General features: G+C 45.0%; 5 protein-coding genes across 5 annotated transcripts; 3 read left to right on the plus strand and 2 right to left on the minus strand.

Annotated features, from left to right (window-relative positions):
- Positions 1–1,437: 1,437 nt before the first annotated feature.
- PADG_01819 (uncharacterized protein) lies at positions 1,438–4,447 on the plus strand (the record flags this gene model as incomplete). Its single annotated transcript, XM_010758783.1, has 6 exons — positions 1,438–1,786; positions 1,889–2,186; positions 2,254–2,773; positions 2,833–3,324; positions 3,374–3,622; positions 3,713–4,447. The coding sequence occupies 6 exons, from the start codon at positions 1,438–1,440 to the stop codon at positions 4,445–4,447; spliced, it is 2,643 nt and encodes an 880-aa protein (XP_010757085.1).
- A 1,510-nt stretch (positions 4,448–5,957) lies between these two features.
- Positions 5,958–7,505, minus strand: PADG_01820 (uncharacterized protein; the record flags this gene model as incomplete). The annotated part of the gene is made up of 4 exons (XM_010758784.1): positions 5,958–6,677; positions 6,748–7,102; positions 7,184–7,439; positions 7,493–7,505. The coding sequence occupies 4 exons, from the start codon at positions 7,503–7,505 to the stop codon at positions 5,958–5,960; spliced, it is 1,344 nt and encodes a 447-aa protein (XP_010757086.1).
- An 882-nt stretch (positions 7,506–8,387) lies between these two features.
- On the plus strand, positions 8,388–10,094 carry PADG_01821 (uncharacterized protein; the record flags this gene model as incomplete). The annotated part of the gene is made up of 7 exons (XM_010758785.1): positions 8,388–8,531; positions 8,632–8,776; positions 8,874–8,936; positions 9,005–9,106; positions 9,171–9,317; positions 9,391–9,724; positions 9,872–10,094. 7 exons carry the CDS (start codon positions 8,388–8,390, stop codon positions 10,092–10,094), a joined length of 1,158 nt encoding a protein of 385 aa, XP_010757087.1.
- Positions 10,095–10,593: 499 nt separating this feature from the next.
- PADG_01822 (bifunctional ATP-dependent DNA helicase/ssDNA endodeoxyribonuclease DNA2) lies at positions 10,594–15,909 on the minus strand (the record flags this gene model as incomplete). The annotated part of the gene is made up of 5 exons (XM_010758786.1): positions 10,594–13,184; positions 13,249–13,510; positions 13,575–14,069; positions 14,127–14,222; positions 14,281–15,909. The coding sequence occupies 5 exons, from the start codon at positions 15,907–15,909 to the stop codon at positions 10,594–10,596; spliced, it is 5,073 nt and encodes a 1,690-aa protein (XP_010757088.1).
- A 653-nt stretch (positions 15,910–16,562) lies between these two features.
- On the plus strand, positions 16,563–17,736 carry PADG_01823 (uncharacterized protein; the record flags this gene model as incomplete). Its single annotated transcript, XM_010758787.1, has 3 exons — positions 16,563–16,631; positions 16,782–16,963; positions 17,025–17,736. 3 exons carry the CDS (start codon positions 16,563–16,565, stop codon positions 17,734–17,736), a joined length of 963 nt encoding a protein of 320 aa, XP_010757089.1.
- Positions 17,737–21,710: the final 3,974 nt, after the last annotated feature.

A 21,710-nucleotide genomic window follows, 5' to 3' on the forward strand; every position in this document is an offset into this window, starting at 1 on the left:
GTGTCTTCATGTGGTGCCTATTCAGAGGGCATGCTGAACCAATAGATTCTGACTAGTTATAGAATACATGGCAAAATATATTGCTTGAGTTCATTCGAATCAAAGTGACAGTTTTATATCACGTGGGTAGTATGAGTTGAAGGTTTCAACTCTGTGGGCTTGGGATAACCATTAACTAGTTATCCGCCAAATTTGCAAAATCTTCGGCAACAGTTAATAACAACCTGCCTGCCTGAGACAGGGATTTATAGTACTGAACGCTCTTCGTTCGGTCACTAGTTTCTTCAATTTGAATGACTTGTCTGAGCAAGTTCTCTGCTCACTATTGGTTGCTGATTCAATGGAAAAGCGACTTTTCGAGCAAACAAATCCACTTTAGATATTTATTTAACTTGACCTGCACATTATCAATTTCAACGGAATTGAGCGCACCAGTCCTGCCACACATCAAGAGGCTACATCAGATTGCTCGACGAAGAAGTAGAGTCAAGATAACTTCTGTGTAGCTTTGTGTGGCTGGTGTACCTATTCCGAAAACCAAGCAGAGCGTGGTGCGTGAGCACATTACGCTTGCCGACCGTTCTGTTGATTGATGTTCCCAACTGTTCCTATGCATCCAGTGGACTCCTTAATTTTACCATGGCCATCGAAGAATCCACATCTGAAGGTACTCCGTAGAAGGTGCGGACGATTTTGAGTAGACGGCCTCCGTCGAAAATCAATTGTCTGAACTGCATATGCCCCGTGGAATTGAATAAGTGTTTCTCAAAGTTAACGTTTGGTGTTTACAGGTTGGCGTATCCCTTACGTCCCATACGGTGGTTGCAAATCCAAAAAATTGTCAAGATAGCGGTGGCATAAGAGATGAATATTTAGTCAACAAACTTTGGTTATTAGTTAACCAAAGGTTCTTGTGTAGACAGATCCATGTGTGCCTGGGTACTAGGTGAACAGACGCCGTCGAGATGACATGAAGGACCGAGTTGGTTGACATGTCAGTTCCGAATGCGATGCCGGCGCAAACATCCTGAATTTATATTCATTCTGGGCCTAATCGATGACTCCCTTCTGACGCCAGCCCTGAGTCCTGACTAAATAAACAGGAGCCCTGGAGGCGTGGAAGTGTGCGTCAAGCAGTGCCAAGTAGCGTCAAAATCTCTCCTCGTTGGATGCAGCCAATACAAGTTGCCGCTAAAACATGCGCTTAGTGAAGATCCTAGAGTGGGCAAGGCAGCACTATTACTGACGAATCTGACAGCGGCTGGTTCCACGATGAAAACAGAATCATATGTCGTCGTCTAAGTGAGCCTGCGGAATAGGTAATCATTTGGTTGTCCTTCTTGCAATTCTTGCCTCCTCAGGCACTTCCTGTCAGCAATTACTTTTTCTCCGCGCACAGTAATAAGTTGGTGTTTGCGCGGTCAACCCCGCATCAAAATGACAAGCGTGAATCCGTCGTCTGCTGGGCAATTCAATGCCCGGTCTGGACAACCATCACCCAATCCACCATCGCGACCAAACAGCCCGACTCAGCAGCAAAAGAATAGTGGAAAACATGGCGGCGGAGAACAACGAGCCAATACCTCAAGCCAAAACGTTTCCGGCTGGGTCCCGCGACCCAAGCGGATAGCATGTGTTATATGCCGAAGAAGAAAGTTGCGATGTGACGGGAATAAACCAAGTTGTGGTACATGTTCCCGTTTGGGGCATGATTGCGCCTATGATGAAGTCAGGAAAAAGAGTGGCCCAAAGAGAGGTTATGTGAAGCAGCTGGAAGCAAGATTAGGTACATTACATCCAAATTTAGCGATTTGTGCCTGGCCCTGTATTTGAATGTAGATAATTGTTGCCAGACATTGCTAATAGATATCGCTCATTTTCTTTTTAGCACAAGTCGAAACCTTGCTCCAATCCCAAGATTCTGGGGACGGCTCGCAAGTGGTGCCGGCAGTCAACCTCAATCATTCTACGTCTGCTGGCTTGGGTAATAATACAAGAGATATATTCAGCACCTCGAACGAAATAGAAGATCCGCCTCCACTTCCTCTTGAAGCCTTCGGGGAATTACCTTCCACTCAAGCTAACCTAGCGGATAATGATGTTTCTCCTGGGGAACATTTCTCGTGGGAGATGATTGGCTTGGGTTTAGATGAGCCTTTCCCAGCACAAGATGTCATCGATGAGCTGTATGTGTGGCCCAAAGCTTTAGCACGTCCCTCAGTGTGAGAATGTTTCCTAACGGATGACGTCCAGCAACGAGATATATTTTCAGAAAATTCACCCATCGCTACCAATCATACACCGGCCACGCTTTTATGCAGCGATGGATCTTGCACCAACCATGCGGCCACCCGTATGTTTACGATACATGATGTGGTGCCTGGCTAGCTCTGTTACGGATGAATATCAGTCATTACATCCACATTTCTATCAACGTGCGCGGAAATATGCTGAGTTAGACCAAATGAGAGGTCTTGGTGAAGCCATGGTCAACGTTGCTCACTCTCAAACTTGGACTTTAATTGCATCTTACGAGTTCAAAATGATGTACTTCCCGCGCGCATGGATGAGCACTGGCCATGCAACGAGGTTGGCTCTTATGATGGGTCTGCACCGTCAGGATGGGAGTGGCTCCGAAATAAAACAGTGTATTCCACCTGCTCGGGACTGGACTGAGCTGGAAGAACGGAGAAGGACTTTTTGGGTAGCATTCTGCCAAGACAGATATGCAAGCGTGGGCACCGGATGGCCCATGATTGTCGACGAGAGAGATGTAAGCATCATCTGCAACTATTTGCATCGTATGGGAAACTTTCTGACAAGAGATGATAGATTTTAACCAACCTCCCTTCTACGGAAGAAGCATTCATCAATTGTAAAGTGGAGAAGACCTACACACTGTCGAGTGTTCTAGCCGGCGAAAACATTTCGACGCTGTCTCCCCTTGGGGCTATTGTTTTGCTAGCATGTCTTTTTGGACGCAGTCTCCATCATCTCCATCGCTCAACACCAGGCGATAAGGACCACGATTTGAATGGTGGGTTCTGGAAAAGGCACCGCGCTTTAGACAACATTCTTCTCAACACTTCTCTTTCATTGCCTAGCCATCTGCGAGTACCAGAAGGTATCAATGACAGTAGTATTGTTTTCATTAATATGTGTATCCACACTTCCATCATCTGCCTTCACCAAGCAGCCATATTCAAAGCGGAGAAAAACGGCTTGCCTAGCCAAATTGCGGCAGAAGGGAAGCGGCGGTGTATAGTTGCGGCAGATCAAATAACCAGCATCATGAAGATGGCTAGCCATCTTGATATGGCAGCGGTGAGTAACTGTGGCTGGTAGTCTTGGTCCATATGCTTACATTTTCTAGATGAATCCGTTCCTCGCGTTCTGTCTATATGTGGCAGGCCGAGTTTTCTTGCAGTGCATGAAGTCCAGAACAGATGACGAATCAGCACATTCTTCCCTTCAGTTCTTACTAGTTGTCATGAACGCTTTGAAGCGTAAAAATCCCCTCACAGAATCACTCATCATGCAGCTCGATGCCGACCTTGAAGAATATGGTTTAGCCGGCAAAACCGGGAACCGCAAATTCTCTTACGGTATGCATTTCGAAAGAGTAAGTACATACCCGCAAACCCTTCTGGACATTTCGGAATAATTTTCACGATGACCGTCTGGTAAATGACCTAAAAACCTGCCATATTAGACTTCGATACCGAGATCTGACTATTGTTCGTCGTTTAAGGGAGTCTTTGAGCAAGCCGCACCACCACCAGGAACCCTCCTTACATCCCCATACGATATTACCACGATCCCTGTGTGCCCCACTCTATCCAATCGTGAAAAGTCTCCCACTGGATTTGCGCCAGCTGTTGGCAATGATATCCAAAACCAGATTATAGAAACAATCGCATCATTTATAGTTCCAACTAATGATAACTTCATAAAATCGATGGCTGTGGATATGGACGTTTCAACGGAGGCAAGCGTCACAAGTGATCTCCGATACTTGTCCTCCGATAATCCCACACCAGGGACAAACCCGTCATCAAATAGTTCGATCTCACCACGCAATATAGATCAACCCTCACCCCCCACCCAACAACTCCGCTACGACCAAATGCAACCATCTCAAAAACCAAATCCCAATATGTATCCCACCGAAATCCCTACTTCGCAATTCGAGCCCTTGCTGAGTAGCAACACTCAGCCTGCTTACGCAAACTACTTTACCCCAGGCAATCCACCGGACACTCCTGGGTTGGAAAACCCGTTCGCTTTTACCACCGGGTGGGATATACCAATTAACCAACCTCGAGACCCAATCACGATAACTACCTCAGAAGGGCTTGTTGAAGAAATACATGACCTCTCTACTATGACATGGGCTGTAGGAGCAGACATTCTTTCCTGGGAAGACTATCAGGTTAACCTGGATTGAAAGTCCTCTCGAAGGCTGATCTAAGTGTTTTCCATTAACGACGGAGATAATGTGGAAAATTCCCGCCCTCTGGAACATGCGAGATGTAGAATCCTACCCGTGTTCATCCCTCGTTTTCGACCTGAAACGGAATGGGCTTGCGCCAGCGGCAGCACTGAATTATCCTTCACTCGGGTATATTCAACTTTTTCGACAACACCTCCTTCCCGTTCGGTTTCTTCCCTATGGTAACGCGGTTTTTGATATACGCAACTGCACTCTTTTCCCCTTCTGCCCCTCCGGGCATCGTTGAACTATTTACTTATATTTTTGGGGCATGTTCTCCTGGCCTGCATAATATTAACCACATGTTATACCTTTGGCATGTGCATTTCAACTTTCACATTTACTTTATCCACGCCGCCACACCCCCTATCTCTACATATTCCATTTCTCACCATGTCTGGAAGCGAGGTCAAATATCAATTATGGGGTAGGAGCCCGGAATTGGAAGTTGTACTTTGGGTGAATTGGGAGCAATTGCTAGCGGAGACAGCTTTGAACAATTTTTTCTGTTGATACTTTTCCGTTCATGCTTTTGTCTTATCTATACTTCTCTTTCTCTTGGGTTGCTAGGATTGCTTGATGGTAGTGATGACTCTAATGCAGCTCTGAAAAACGGTATGGTTTTGTTTGCGGAAAATGAAGAAGCATATTTTCCTGAATAATTGTTTTAGTTCCCTATGGTTTGCTTTGTGTTATCTACGCAGTGATGCACCTTTCCGTTCACACATGCCTTGTTATTCCCGAAGAAATCGAATCTGTGTGAAACCGGCAGCGGCTTTCGCGCTGATAAGAGTCACCGCTCTTCATTATCTCTACGATGTCATTATCGAGCATCATTTATTTTTTTTTTTAAAAAAAGAAACAGATTACGCGAGGCTGACCGTTAAAAAGTTAAATACCCTCCGGTATATACTGAAGGTTCCAAATGTATAAACTTGCTTGTGAGCTTGTCTTTGAATGTCATCAGAAGCGAGGGTTAACGTAATTCATTTCTCATCAATCGTTGCTAAGTAATGTCTCGAATACCGTAGAGATGACTAGTTCTTTATGCCGTGTCACCACTCCAGTCCTCCTCGTGCAGTTAATCGTCTACGACTCGTTACATTTGTGTTTCATGAGGCCCTGAGGGGAACAAAAACAATTGATAATCAACAGGCTACCTATCCCAAAACAACCAAGGTGATACCAAAAGTCAAATCAATAAATACGTGTTATAAATACGCGAGGTGATATCTTAATGCATAAAACGGAAAACACATGATATACGAGGGCCCAGTTGTGATAAGTAGAATCAAGGTATGATGCCTTTCATGATGAGTGGGACGCAAATGGATATGTCACTCCCATTTAGCGCCGCGTCTATATAACTCCATTCCCGTTTGATGTCATGAGTTCCTGAATAAGGAACTCTTATCCACACCACAATTCCATCAACGACGGCCTAAAATGACCTAATCTATCCATATCACAATGGAGCGCTGCTCCCCGCCCCCACAATCCTCAAACCACCGCCACTATTGCTCCCCATGCTATCAGCGGTGACAGAATAAGCAAGCCAATACCGAGACGGATGCCATGCGACCGCCGGAACTCCTACCGCGACTCCAGAGCCGCTCGTGCTTCCAGTTATTCCATTCACGCCGGAGTTAGCACCCAACCCGCCACCCGTGGGAATAGTATATACGCTTTCTCCCGTTTCAGCGTGAAAAATTTCAAGCCCGGAACCGCCACAACCGGGCTCGTCGCATGCGCCGACGATAAATCTACCGTCCCAGCTCCAGCTAACACCCCGCACGGCACCGCCGTTGGCACTTGAGACGGTTCGTTTACAAAACCAGTCTGTAGTATCCCAGAGCGAGATAAGAGCGTCGCTGCCGCCAACTGCTAGGTATCGAGACGTAGGGCTGAGAGCGATTGAAAGGCAGGCAGATGTATGCGCGTGGATTGTATGGAGAGGTGCGAAAGAGGGGTAGGAGACGACTTTTACGGTGCCATCGCCGGTTGTGAGGAAGAGGTCCAGATCAGACGTATTGAAGGAGTGTGAAAAGGTTGCCGCGTTCGTTTGGACAGATTGCTGGTGCGGGGTTAGAGCTTTGAAAGTGCTTGTTGGGGCGGAGGTGCCAGTGGCTATTTGGAAAGTTGGAGTAGATGGCGATTCGACTGAGATGGGTATCAAAGTGTCATCCTGTAGGCGAAGCGCAGAAATGCAATCCGGTTAGTTAGATATGACCAAGCATTATGTAGACCAAACATACAAGTGAAACGGCTACGTATACGCAAGTACTGGGTGAACGAACTTTTCTACCCACTAGAACCACGCTTCCATCAGCGGCCCATGTCATCGTAAAGGCCTCTCCTCCCACATCAACGCGGCTAATACAAGTCTTGGTTCGCACATCCCAGAAACGAACTGTGCTATCGCTCGAACAACTTGCCAACTCCGATTCCTTAACGGGGTTGAAAGCCACTTTCTCTATACCGGCTGAATGCCCACGAAGCTCCGTCGAGTATTTGACATGTGTGCGCTCGGGGTTCCAAATGCGTAGGGTGCGATCCACAGAGCCAGTGGCGATCAAGCTGCCTGTCGGGTTCCACGCAAGTGTTCGGATACTAACGGGGTTAGATTCAGTTTCCAAGTTCAATTGCAGAAGAGGAAGTTAGAAAGAGCATTGAAGAAGTAGTAATCCATACGTATGAGAACCCGGACCCCGCGCCGCTGGATCATAATAAGGCTGCACTTTTAAGCTACCGAAAAAGTGGCCGAAACGGTCCTTCGGCACCATCCTACGGGTTGGGGCTGGCGGCATATTGACTGATGGCCACAGCCCAAGCTCCTCAACAACACTGTCGGCGGGGCGCAGTCCTAGTTTCGTAGGAAGGGCTTGGACATGCTCATTGCGAATAAAAGAGCCGTCGGGTGTTGCGGTGGAACCGGAGTTGGGCAGTTCTGCAGCAATCTGCGGGCGATTGATAACATCGCTAGTTCTTGCCCTAACTCACTTCGAACCGCCATCGCGGGATCGGCAAAACCTGCCCTTTCACGAAAGGATCATCATATATGGGCAAATTTGAAGTAAATAAAATCCAGTGCTCAGTTAGTTTTCGATTATCTCAGGAACATCCCAATTATGAATATTTTCGAGGTTCACGATTGGGAACCTCCGAAAAATAACCACTCTCAAAAAAAAAAAAAAAAAAAAAAATCTCCTGCACCTTCAGGATCAACTTAGAGGGCCTTATATTCACACCTCATATTTGGCGAAATAGTAGAGCTCACTACTGGAATGTACGATTCCGCTCAGATTTCGCGAGGGTTCCAAACAACATGCGATGGGAACAGAAACAATAGTTATACAGTAATATATTGTCGTCATGGCCCGTAACAATCAAATTCCGAATCCGGAATCAAATAACATATTTTTGATATCAACCCCAAAACGTAAGATTGAAAACTCTAATGCTGGTAATATAAGTTACTTTCATAGAGCCCCTCTCTAATAATCTCTCTCTTGAACTATGTGATCTGGGTTTAATCTCTGGGAGACGAAGCGGTGGAAAACCCCAAGCGAGAACCAGTTGAACAGTGTTGATTGATTGTTCATGAACAGGGGGTATAATTCAGGTATCCAAACGGTCCAACATTCCCATAAATATGAGTGGATACCTTTTAAGAGAGAAGAGCTCGGAAACACAGTGGGCTATTTGAATAGATTGAGTTGGATGAAATTGGAAGGAAGGTGTAGAAGTTTAAATTTAAGCTTATGTGAAACTGTCGTGTGGGCGAACCTTAATTCGACTTCATCCATTTCAAAGTCACGGCGCCCAATCGATACCGCTCAACAGCCCTCAACATCAAAGAAATACCAAGGAAACGTCAAAGAAAACTGTCGCCGGAATGTATGAAATTGATGATCCGGATTTGAAGAAAGAGAAATGCTACACTACAATTGGGACACTGCCCTCTTTTGTTGATCAACGCCAGCCGCCTCTAAAAAGATCTCCCTTCTCTTCCATTTCTAACCAACCATTTATTCACACTGTATGTAAAAATGCTTCCGTTGCCATATCAATTATCGCTCTTTTGTTAGTTTGCCCGAAATTAATTTATCTCGGTGCTATGTTCTAACTTGTAGCTAAAGACAGAACTTATTCTACCCAAGGAAACTTATGACGCAGCTTGGGATTCCATATCAAACAGGATTCAAACACCTCAATATGCAAAAGTGATCATGCCACTGTCAGCTTTGCTGGAACATGAATTTTTTAACACTTATATTAAAATCGGTAGCAAAGGGTCCATTTCAACTCGTCGCGATTAATCATTTAATCCCCTTGAAAAAACTCGGGCACTTCACATGCTGATATCGGAAAAATTCTGCAGGCGATATTCTCCTAATTTCAGAGGGCAGGAGTGGTGTCGATAATGTATATACACTCAAAGAAGGTTCTTTGACTCCCTTCTCTTATCAATACATAACCGCAATGCAATATCAATACTGACAAAAATTCCAGGAGTTCTTCGGTTGGAGCTCGATAAGAACTCGTTTGAACGTGCTGGCCTTGACGGCAAACCAATTCGTAGCGGAGGACGAAAGCACGTAAAGGAAAGATATGGTAATGGTTTCCTTTTATCTTTCATTATTGGCCCAAAAATAGCACCTAACTTACGTATTTGTAGCTGTGGAGATCAACCTTAGGTTGCCATCTATGCTTCATGGCAAAAAAGGCTTCGAGCGCGTCGTATGGGCTTTTAAAAATGTATTAACGACTTCCATGACTTGGCTGTTTTGCGACTTAACTCGATCCCCATCCTATTCAGAAGAAGGTAAAAATGCGCGTCTTTCGACCTGTTGCGTTCAACTTCTTCCATTTTATACTCACACTCTACATTCATTCAGAGGCCCCAATCAAAAAGTATTATCCGCAGATTATACAATGCAATCCTACCGTCAAGATTCTTGGAGCAACAATGGTTCCACCGATAAACCTATCAGAGCTTGAAACAGACACTGGAAAATATTTCCTTCACGAAACATGCGACGAGATTCAGGAATGGCTCGGATTAGTGTTTCTCGATTCTCCACGCGTGCATGATAACGATACTATTGATCCGTATTTGAGTCGCTACGCGCTTCCTAGCCATAATGAGTGCACCCCAACTGACCTAGTTAAGCTTTCCTGGAAAGGACTGCTTCCTTCTACCTGGATAGTCCAATTATTTACAGCTACGTTGTGAGTTTACTTCATGGTTTGGAAATCCTGTACAGCAATCTCGAACTTTTCTCAGCAGCCTCAAAACTCCAGATAAAACCTCCTGGAGATTGCATTATAATCCTATTTATATGAAATCCACAAACTCTGACTAATGTCTCTGTACAGGCGCAAATTTGTTTCCTGCTCTTCAAAACCTGGCGGCTGGTTCGCGCTTACATCATTTGCCCTAGGACGAGAAGCAGTAGAAAGCAAAGACGGATATATAATTCTCTCACCGTTGAATGGATGGCCTATTGAAAAGCAACCATCTGAAGCCGAAGCGGCCGAAGCACGCTCGCATCGACAGTTCATATGTTGGGAGTATGCAGGAGGCTCGTCGTATAGTTGACCAATTTATTGGAAACGTGATTTTTCTTAATCGTTACAAGAGGTAGAAAGATGAATTATGTGCATTATAATAATGTAATTGTAGGGCAATGATTTAAAGAACCAGAGATATAATAGAACCTGTCTATGGCAAACTCGACTGTGATGGGTTTTGTGGGGTTCATTTTTAACCAAAATAGTCATGGACAATGAACCATGACATGGAATTGAAAAAGGTAACTAACAGAAACTTAGTTATATCATTGGCCGGTCCCCCCCCGGTAGTCTGTGTGAACACTTGCATTGCACGTTTGAGATAAATCATCTTATTATCCCGTAACCCCACTAGGCATAATAGGCCATTGACTAAATATTTACAGAGAGGGAGTACACAAACGCAGCGTAGAGTAGTACTAACTGGGGGAATCATCCAAAACGAAGATGGAGTTACACCAAAAAAGAATGCGAATAAGTCCAACGGAGCATGCGCAAAACCAACTCATATATCTAGTTCATTCCCACTAATTCAAATCATTCAGCACGTCTCTCAGAACTGGTCTTGTCGCCACAATCTTGGCGCCATCCAGTGCTTTCCAACCCATTTTTTGTGGCCTCTTAAAGCCAATAGGTGCCTGCTCATGTTTGATTGGACTTAGCGCAACTCGCTGTTTACCTTTCAAGGGACTCTGTTCATTAGTGGAGATCCTCTTTCGCGGACTTTTCTTTATCGGGCTCCTCTTCAACTTGTTGCTTATCGACGGCGGCAATGGTGCTTTATTCGTCCCTTTCATTGGACTCAACTGCGTTGGCCCATTGTCAAAACTTTCAAACACATGGCTTTCCACAGCCGCCGGAGGCAAATCATACGTCCATCCCTTCCCATCCATAAGCTCGACGAATTTTCCCAGCAACTCATTGCCATCACGGAGTGTATCCTTGCTCCCAATAATAAGAAGCTTGGTTTTTGCGCGAGTGAAGGCAACGTTAACACGTCTCCAGTCACGAAACAGCTCCCCTACATTCCGCTCGGAGTTGCTGCGGACGCAACTCATAATGATAATTTCTTTATCGCGTCCCTGGAACCGATCTGCCGTGTGCATTTCCAGATCAGGCAGATAGTGGCGGAGGTTTTGTTTCAGGAGGGCTAGTTGACTTCGGTAAAGAGTGATGACACCGATATCTCGGGCGGATATGCCAACGGAAATGAAAGAGTTGACCAGTTGTGCGCAAAGAGTGGCTTCGATAGAGTTGACGATGCGGGATCCTTTTGAGGACTCTTTGGCCTGAGGTACGAGGAAATCGGTGTTAACAAGACGCGCTTTTGCGACAGGATCGAGCAAATCGCGGATCCAACAATGTCCATAGCGGGAGCCTAGACACGGGGATCGGATATTTGAGGGTAAAGACGATGAATTTACATGGTGTTGCTTTAAGCCACTGAGGTTGAGGATTTTGAGGTAACTTGACGCAACTGCTGGGGTGCCACACTTGAGATGTCCGGAATAGATGAGGGTGTTGGAAAGGAGCATTATATCTTCGCACATCCGATATTGGTGTTCCAAGTTGACGACAGATGCTGGCTGCAAGTCACAGAGAAGCTTGAACAAGCTCACATCTAATCCGCCTTCTTGTGCTTCCTTATCCTGAACGAGTGGCGGCAACTGGTAATGGTCCCCGACGAGGATAAATGCTTTCGCCATACGAATGGGGCCCAAGCAAACTGGAAGAGTAATTTGAGACGCCTCATCGACAATACAGTAGTCGAAAGTGCGATTGTTAAAGATAGGATGGTTAATTCCCAAGCAAGTGGTTGCCACAACTAGGGAATTTTCGTATATGTCTCTTAATTCCTCAATTGTCTTCTTGGGGGTGGCCGCCAAGTCAGCAAACTTTTGAACATCCGGGTGGATTTTTGTCGTAGCACCAAGCCTCAGAGTGCGGATATTATCATCCTTTATCTTCAACAAAATATTATCAACAGCTGTATGGGTATATGAGGTTAGAAGAACGCTTTTCCCTTGGGAAACAAGAGCCCGGATAATGTGGGCTATAGTGGTTGTTTTTCCTGTCCCTGGCATTCCTAACACTAAGGCATAATCGTTTGCGCTCATCACTTTGTTGATGGCTTGTTTTTGATCAACATTGAGCTCCGCGTTAGCAAGACTTGATATGGTCGACGAAGAAGTGGGCTTGAAAGAAGGTGCACGGCCATCGATGATCACATCTCTAAGCCGCTTAGCTTGGAGCATAGTATTATCCATCATGCAAACAAGATTATTTCGAACAGTGGCCATGCCACTGCTGAATTCGTCCTTGTCTAGCCGATACATGTTTTTATCCTCAGCTTTTTCAGGAGATATTGTCGATTCACGTCCACCAGTTTCAACAATCTCCATAATTCCTATAAAAGCTTGATGTCGGTCTGCATCGAAATTGGAACGTCTTGTTCGGGCATTATGGAGCCTCCGGTCAAGCGTGACTGAAATTCGTTTGCGGCTAATATGCGTGACGTAACCGCCGGCGAGTGCGAAATGTCCTTTTTCATCAGAAACGACAATAGGGTCCCCGACACTGAGTTGCGAGTCCCCGAAAGAGAAGTTCGCAGGCGGCTGGTGTTTGAAAAATGTATACCTGAAGCGGTTGATTTTTGGCGCATCGGTTTCTTCATAAGCGGACCCCGGCTCGACCATAATGTTGCCAAAGCAGCGGCCAACGGCTTCACGTTCACTGCTTAACATGGTCCATAATTCTCGCCGGAATTTCATTATATCTCTCTCTTCCATGGTTAAAAGGGCATCCCATTTCTTAAAAAAGACTTGGTGGGACGGAGTAAGATGCCCAACAACTTCAAGGAAGCTGTTTCCCAACTCGCTAGTCTCTCCATCTCCGTTATCCATAATTTTGTGGTAGGTGAAACACGCATTTTTGGCATAACACTGGTTGCATATCCGTGGTTTTTTAAGCATCGGAGGCAGTTTTGATGTTTGACATACAAACTCAGAGAGCCGGTTGCGTTGCTGAATCATTTGTCGAATTTCAGTTCGGATAGCTCGAACTCGGGAAGTCTTGGTTACTTCGAGATAATAAAGTATTCCAAAAGTCACATCGATATCTGAAAAATCACTGGTTAGCAAACTATCAAGATTATTTTAGGTATTTACATGGGTAGAACATACCGTATCGATCGGAAAGTAGTAGAGTGTATAACGCTGTTTGTGCCCTGTGAGCCTCGTTGGTGTTGTTTCGCCCCGTTTTCACCTCGAGTGGGACAGTAAGAGTCTTTTGCTCTGTTCCTTCCTGGACAACCACCTGTACAGTTGCATCTATGTTGCCCTTCAAGCCATACATTGGAGACCAGATATGTTCCTCAACTTCCAGAAGCTTGTTGATACTGATACGCGAGCTGGTGCCGTTCCTGTCTTCCATGATCGATTCGGTCTGTATGCTTGTCAGAATATTGAAAACAGACCGAGTTTCAACAAAGGGTAGGGGTAATTCATACTGTAGGGCGTGAGCGAACGAACATATCTGCCCACGATCTTAAGGAGGGCATTTTGCTCATTAGGTACTCGATGGCTTCAGGGAAATCGACTCGGATTTCATACAAACTCTCCACATAGCGTTCCAATGTCCGCGATATGATTTCACGCAACCACGGTAGATCCCAGCGATTCGCGGTCATGGCGGCTTGGAATATTTCGTGAAGAATATGACCGTATACTTGAGGCTTGTTGGCTTCACTGGTGGCTTTCACGCGGTCCTGTAGAACAGCACGGCGCTGACATGTAAACGAGTCCGCAACCACTGTGGCGGAGAGCAGATGATCCGGGTGAAGAATTATAATATTATCGGAGTTATTCACTACACATTGTCCGGTAGGATCAAAGCTTCCGATGAGGTGAATATACGATCCTTTTGTGCAAGGAGTGTCAAACCAGGACTCCCGTAGAGTGATAGCTCGATTGATTTTCGTTTTCTCCTCCTCGACAAACAATACCTACCGTTATATCAGCACGAGTCACAGATTAAAACATACGGCATATCTGGAGCATACTTTTTGGGGCCTCGATTGTCCTTTGCAATTCAAATATGTATTCTCCGCCAAATCAAGAATAAGATACCGTTTAATAGGCTGTGAACATTTACCGTTCTTTGAACAGCTTAGCAAAGCTCTTGAAAATGCTTACTTAGTACATGGGATGACCAACTTGACTTGCAAAACCCGTACTGGCAGTCTTTTTCATTGCACTTTCAATGGACTCCAAGTCAATGTCCTCATCAAATTCATCACCAGAAAGAGACACACCGCCATCCACTGAAGTGGTATTGCTTTCACCCTTACACGCTGCTGCGGCTTCTTCTGTGTCTGGCGCCAAGCGTCCCTCTAGAGACCTGTTTTGCTGTTTCTCAGAATCTGGAAACTCTTTTATATCGTATTGTGCTAGGACTTCTTCCATTCCGTCAGGAAACTCGTCATCGCTATCGTAAAATTCATTAACTTCATTGGGATTGTTATTGGAAGGTGAAATGTGTGAAATTAGTTGTGTATGATGTTTCTGTCGAAAATTGGTATCGGGACAGTCATGGGCGGCAACCATCGTAGGCATGACTTGCGTGGGCTTTTGAGACTGTTGGGTGTTGTGGAGAACTTCAACCTCCGGATGAGCCGTCGTATTTTGGTTATCCGCAGTCCCAGCAAACTCTAGAAAGTCATCATCTAAATCATCATCATCAAACTCGGACATGACAGACAAGTCTTGGTTGGTATCGACATCTTTGTTGTCAACAGCATCTTTGGGAATCACTCTCCTTGAGCTCCTGCACGGTGTATTCATTGGGTTGTTTTCATTTATGCTTGCTGGCTTTGATGGTGGTCTTGGGAGTTCTGCCATATTGCCAGACCTCTCTGGCAAAGGAGTGGAGCTAGAAGGACCTGTGATGTCCTCCCTTGGCAAATTCAAAAGGGTTTCCTGAATTTTCCCCACCAAGAGGTTGATTTTAGATGTCTTTGAAGTTCCTGGACCCAGAAGAGAGCTTCGCGATCCAGCAAATATGTTTCGAACTCTGTTTACAGCCTGCTGTTCATTGTCAACTCCCCTTCTCTTCGTATTGGAAGTTGGCCAGTATACATTGCAACTGATTGATCTACGGAGTGCGGGCGAGTCTTTGCCTAATTGGCCAGGCGCAGGGGTTTGCGGTGATGATGAAATGAGATGAGAGAATTGAGATTGTGGATCATCGCCATCAGGTTTCCCAGTGCTCTTTCCGATATATTTACTCCAAAGGTCGGCAGCAATGTCATGTTGGGGCGTTTTCAAAAGCTTTTGAGGTGGCAGTGGGCTCGTTTTGCTGTTCTTCAAATCCCGTCCGAGAGGGGAGCTGGTTGGTGATGCGCTTCGATGACGCTTTTGTCCTCTTGTGCTTGGTGATCTTGAGGAATCCCTATAATCCATGCTGCATGGCTCATGTTTCCAAAATACATGGTCTTCGGGGGTAATGACCTTTCCAGGAGCCCTGCTGAAAGCTTCCTCCGTATTGCTGATCAGGTCGGCGAGTGGGATTCTGTGTACTGGAGTTTGAGGAAGAGCTTTTTCTGGCTGAGAATCTTGATGCTTCATCCCATTCGGTTGCGTAATGGGTACTGGCAATCCTCTATCTCCTGCTTGGGTTTTTACCTCCTGGTTTTCCTTGTCCACGGGTAGCACGATGGAGTCATCACGGCTACGCTCGAGCGAAGTTGGCATGTTTTCAGGTTGCTGTCGTGCAGTCGGAACATATCGAAATGCATTTAGTTTTGATCTCGAATTCGAAGATATCACAAAAGCATCTCCTGGCATTACAATGGGGCTTTGCTCACGTTTCAAAAGGACGGTTGTTTGTTGGACGTGTTTTCGTTAGGGGGCAGCCAAGGGTCGTTGGAGGTAGAAAATGCCATCCACAGTACTTGTGTTGGCGGTGTTATCGAATATTGAAAAGTCCTTCCGTCGTAGGATATAGTAGAGTGTCGCGAAATTGTTGCTCTGTGAATAAGGCACTTAGTTGTGGTGAACGACGGTTGAAATTGGTTGCTGTGGAAATCAAAACTCGCCAGAACGCGTCAATGGCAAAGAGAGACGTGTCAGCACGTGACGTGGATATCGCGCTTGGCGCTTGTATGTTCTGGCTAAGCGCTGAGCCCTAACTAGGCTACTGCGGCAAAGGTCAAACAAAGCCTTTCACCGAAATCCGCCGAACTCGGCTCACTCCAACCTCCGTCCGCGTTTTCCTCTCCACCCTCGTCTTGCCTCCCTGCTCTACTGCCTCACAGTCATTCTCTTTGGGTCTTTGCAAATATTTTGTTTTCCTATTATTACCCCTTTGCCCATTTCAATTGTTTAGTAGGCGGATTTATTCGGCTTCTGGTCAATTTCTGTTTGCGCAAAATATTTATACGCTGAGTTGTCATATACTATACACGTATACCATTTTTCTATAGAACCGCAAGCTCAAGATGTCGCAGGAGAAGCCTCTGCCGTTTATATACCAATTTGCTGCAGGTGCAGTCGCTGGTGTATCAGAAGTCAGTTTCCCCCATCCACCAGAGTCTGCACTCCGTTGACTAACTGTTGTGTCATTCATCGCGTTGCAGATCCTTGTAATGTACGACCCTCATTACGACCTTGATACCCCTAGCTTCAAGTGACTGTTGTTAACAATCCGGTAACATTAGGTATCCGTTGGATGTTGTGAAGACAAGAGTGTTAGCAATTTCCAATTTGAGTTCTCACAGGTCGTCCTTCTGAATTCTAATGTCCGACGATCATCTAGTCAACTCCAACAAGGAGCAGGAACGGGAGAAGAGGCATACAAAGGCATGTTGGACTGCTTCCGTAAAATTATTAAGAATGAAGGGTAGGTTTATTCCGGTAGTTCGTGCGATATTCGTAAGATTATAACTTTTGGTTTTCTTCAGTTTCTCCCGTTTGTATCGCGGTATCACAGCACCCATTCTCATGGAGGCTCCAAAGCGGGCAACTAAATTTGCTGCCAATGATAGCTGGGGATCCTTCTATCGATCCCTTTTCGGCGTGGAGAAAACCAACCAACCCCTTGCAGTCCTCACTGGCGCCACGGCTGGTGCCACGGAATCATTCGTCGTTGTCCCATTTGAACTTGTCAAGATTCGCTTGCAGGATAAAGCCTCTGCTGGTAAATACAGCGGAATGCTGGACGTAGTGAGCAAAATTGTGAAGCAAGAAGGCCCCCTTGCGTTATACAACGGTCTTGAATCTACACTTTGGCGTCACATTCTCTGGAATGCCGGATACTTTGGTTGTATTTTCCAAATCCGCGCCCAATTACCGAAACCTGAGCCAGGAAACAAGAGCCAACAGATGGGGAATGACTTGGTCGCTGGTTCGATTGGTGGAACTGCCGGAACTATAGTGAACACTCCTATGGATGTCGTAAAGTCTCGCATTCAAAATAGCCCGAGGATTGCAGGATCTGTACCAAAGTACAACTGGGCGTGGCCGGCTCTGGGCACCATCATGAAGGAAGAGGGTTTCGGCGCCCTGTATAAGGGATTCATTCCCAAGGTGCTCAGACTAGGTCCCGGTGGAGGAATTCTACTTGTCGTGTTTACTGGTGTGACAGATTTCTTCCGGAAACTTAGGGAGCATTAAAGGACAAGAAAACTCCTGCCGTGTCTCCTTACTCTTCTAGACCACGTCGACCGAATCAAATCACGCGACAACACCCAACACGACCACCGCGACTATCACAACAAACTGTCATTTTTGAAGATATTCAACTTAATGGCATCCTAGATCATGAGCGCGTCAGGTAATCCGCACTCAAACCCTACTCTCCAGAATTCCATAGCCTTTACCGTTACCACTACCGTTACGCTCCATGGCTACCACATTGACCATGCGACTTCCTCAAATGCGGCGCTGACACCAGCACAAGCAAACACCTTCCAATACCCTGATAGATATTACCAAACTGCCTCTTGGTGATAAACTTGCCTTTTCAGATATATTTTTCCCTCCTTTTTTCTTCATGGTCCCAAAATGCCCAGCTTAACTTGATTCTTTCTTCCCGCATGTTGTGCTTCAACACTTTGACTTCTTAATGAGTGGCACTTGTACTCTTCGATTTTTGATTTTTCTTTCGTTGTGCCATTCGACTTCTGGAACCAAGGCAGCTTTCAGATGCTCTATGTCATTTACCAAATTTATGAATCCAGCATGTAAGGTGTGGATTGATCATTTGCCTTTTCATTTCAACCCTCGTCTTGCCCTTGTTTTTAGATATAGAGGACGCAGTTTCTTTAACCGCTTTACTTTTCCTAGTGGTGTTTTATTCTGCTACATGTATTCTGCTCCTTGAAATAGATAGACAAATGGATGGTAAAAGCCTGAAAATAAAAGTAAATGGAAACTAACATTATCCCATACACGCGTTGGGCGTTGAATATGCGCAATATCGTCATCATCGCTCCTCAATTGGTTCAACGCTTCTGCTCCCTCATGCCAGTGAAAGCTGCCACCATAACCACACCCACATGCAAATACGCGTACAGTGCACACACCATACTGTACTATACATTGTTCCTCACTGATCCCTGCGCTCATCACCACCACCTGAACCCTAACATGCTCTAACCCTCCCTACATAAAACCGGGTATGATATATACACGGCATTTACCCCAACCAGCCGCGCCCACCCGCGTAAGAACAATGGACAAAGCAAACTAGAATAGAAATACTTGGTTCGAAAGCGGAATACCCTCCACCTATCCACATTCCCCGCATTCACAACTCCCGCCCCGCCCCCTGGCTTTTCACATGCATCATTGGGGATATCTCAGCGCGCTCAATCTTTAAAAGTTTATGACAAACACGCCATATCACCACCTCATTTCGCAAGAAACCTTAATATGCCGTTGTTGGCTGTTGGTGCTACAATGTAACATGGCATGCCATATATTCTCAATGTATTTTTATGTCGGTCTACAAGTGCAGTTGTCTTTGAGATATGTTTCCGCTCCATCTAAGGATGATACAAAAAGTGGAACAATAAACTCCAGATTCCCTGTGGACAAGTTCCTGTTCCCTAAACCTACTGTTACTCAGACATTGATTCCAAAACGACGCTTGACATGGGGTTGAAATGGCATCATAAATGAGTATAAACTGCATATCAATTCATCCCGCAGCTCGAAAGGCGTGCCTCGTTGGAATAAAATCTACTCCGCAAGGCAATCAACGTTGAATAAAACAATGAAAATAGAGGCTAACTGAAAAGTATTCAGCATTCAGACCTGGCTAAGGACAAATGCCCCAAGATAGACAGGCAATAACGCATTTCAAGAGTGGTGCCAAAGTCCTCCAAGCTTTTCCAAATTAGAGCACCGATGATTCAATCAATCATCAGAGAGTCCTCCCTCTCACCGCTCATCCACTCTTGAAAAGGGAATGAATGTATCAAAATCCCCCGCCGCTAAACAATACCATTCAAATCGCCCGAAACGAGCGTCAACCCCTCTCCTCTTCCCGCCACGCAAAGAGTCTATGACGTCACTCCTGCAATGTCTACGATTTCAACCCCCACCTTACAACACTTACTCATCTCACATAGTCTCAAACCTCTCCACATTCAATCTCCTTCCTGATGTATACGTAAGTACAGAGGATTAAAGTACGTACGCAACAGATATCTATTAGTGGATATCGCCACCTCAAGCTCACGCCGTTCGCAGCGTTGGGACATCTCCACGAACAGAAGGGAAAAGAGGTTTATCCTTTGTCCTCAATCACCGACAGGATTAGACGTAAAATCCATTGGATGTATGCAATGAACCAGCCACTGCACATGGCGCCCCCGTGGATTGTGAAGCAAGGATGCGGGATAGTAAATTGCCAAATACGGTTGACTGGTTGATTGGTTCACTGATTTCAGCTCTCAGTTCATGATTTTTGAAATAAGCAGGCGGGTAGCCGACCAAAAGTCCTTCTCTCAACCCAAGAAACAATTCAAGCCTGAATTTGCCCTTCATCAACGGTCTTCGGGCGAACTCTGTTTCAAGTGTGTTCCACAACAATATGGCCCAATTTAGAATCTTTTTCTTTGTGGTATTTGAACAATGATTCCCATATTATGCTAAAGAGTAGAAGAATTTTCAGAAAGTGTTCTCAATTCTCCCAATGCACCAGCACATGTTAATTCCAGATATAGTGAGAGGGCAAAAGTGAGAACAGAGTACAAAGAACCAACATGAAACAACCCAAATCCAAGCAGATCAAAAAATGTCTGCTGAATGCCATTTCATCACCCAAAAAAAAAAAAAAAAAGAAAAAAGAAAAAAGAACAGAAAATACACTGTACCAGTATGTATTGTAAACACATACCGTTCCATACAGTAAACTACACCACACAAGCTTAATTTCGATACGGGGAATTTAGGCAGGGCAAAAGTGAAAAAACAGACCCCAACCCAAACTATTCATGGGAAACCTTGTAATCCGTTCTCGATTAAAGAAAAATTACGCTAGACAATGGTTGATACCTGTTGGATTCATTAAGGACGCGGTTCGGTCGGCTCGGGTACCGTATCGAGTCTAAAACGGCCAAAAGCGATCGACCTGGGAGCAGCCCATTGTGTGGGCGAAAAACCACCCGAAACATGCCTGGGAGCAAGGTTGCTTCAACCCGCCTACCCGCCATGATGTACTTGTTTACCTTGTATGAAGCAAATATGGGATGCAGACCCCGGCATAAGTGAATGTAGATAGCTTAATCTTACTTTTTGAAAAGAACCCAGTACATAGATCTGTCGATACGAATCAGGGCGAATGGGAGCATCCTTATCAATTCGTACTCGAACAAGACATAATCTTAAGTTAGATTCGAAGCGAAACACGGTAGGATTAAGAAATAAGGTATATATATATTATATATTAAACGCTAAATATGGAGAGGAAGGTATGGATTAGCCTGTAAGATTAAAACAAACTTAAAAGGATGCAAATGCAAATTATCAAACAGTAAAGTAAGGAATTCATCCAAATAGGATGCAACCCTCCCCCCAAACCCACTAGATAGAAACTAAAGAAAGTATAGTACCACGAACCAAACAGATAAAGCAAGTCGACCTGTAGGTAGACCCGACAGGGTTGAAGAAGGAAAAGATATAATCATAGAAAGATGTTAACATATCTTTAAAAGGGAAACCAGCACAGACAAAAAAAACCGAATAAAATATATAAAAGGGGGTATCGATGGGCCTGTAAAATACCACGCAGGCAAAACAGGGAAACGGTGCACGGGCTAAGTTGAAAAAGGACCAAGGCAAGACGCATTAGAAACATGAAATGAGGCTTTGCTTTGTGAAACAAAACAGAAATCGCGAAAGCGGAGGAGGGTGGCGAGAAAAGAATAGACACTATAAAAACGATGAGAAATCGACACCACATCCTCCCATATTAGAAATATGATATACAGCTGAGAAACAATGTAAATAAGAACTCTGAAATGCAAGGGGATAAGAACTAAAATAGAGATATTAGCATGAATCAAAGAATGTGCATATAAAATCGACAAAAAATTGAAATGAAAATTCAAAAAAAAAAAAAAAAAAAAAAAAAAAAAAAA

Source organism: Paracoccidioides brasiliensis, assembly GCF_000150735.1.
Source record: "Paracoccidioides brasiliensis Pb18 unplaced genomic scaffold supercont2.2, whole genome shotgun sequence".
NCBI classification, from domain to species: domain Eukaryota; kingdom Fungi; phylum Ascomycota; class Eurotiomycetes; order Onygenales; family Ajellomycetaceae; genus Paracoccidioides; species Paracoccidioides brasiliensis.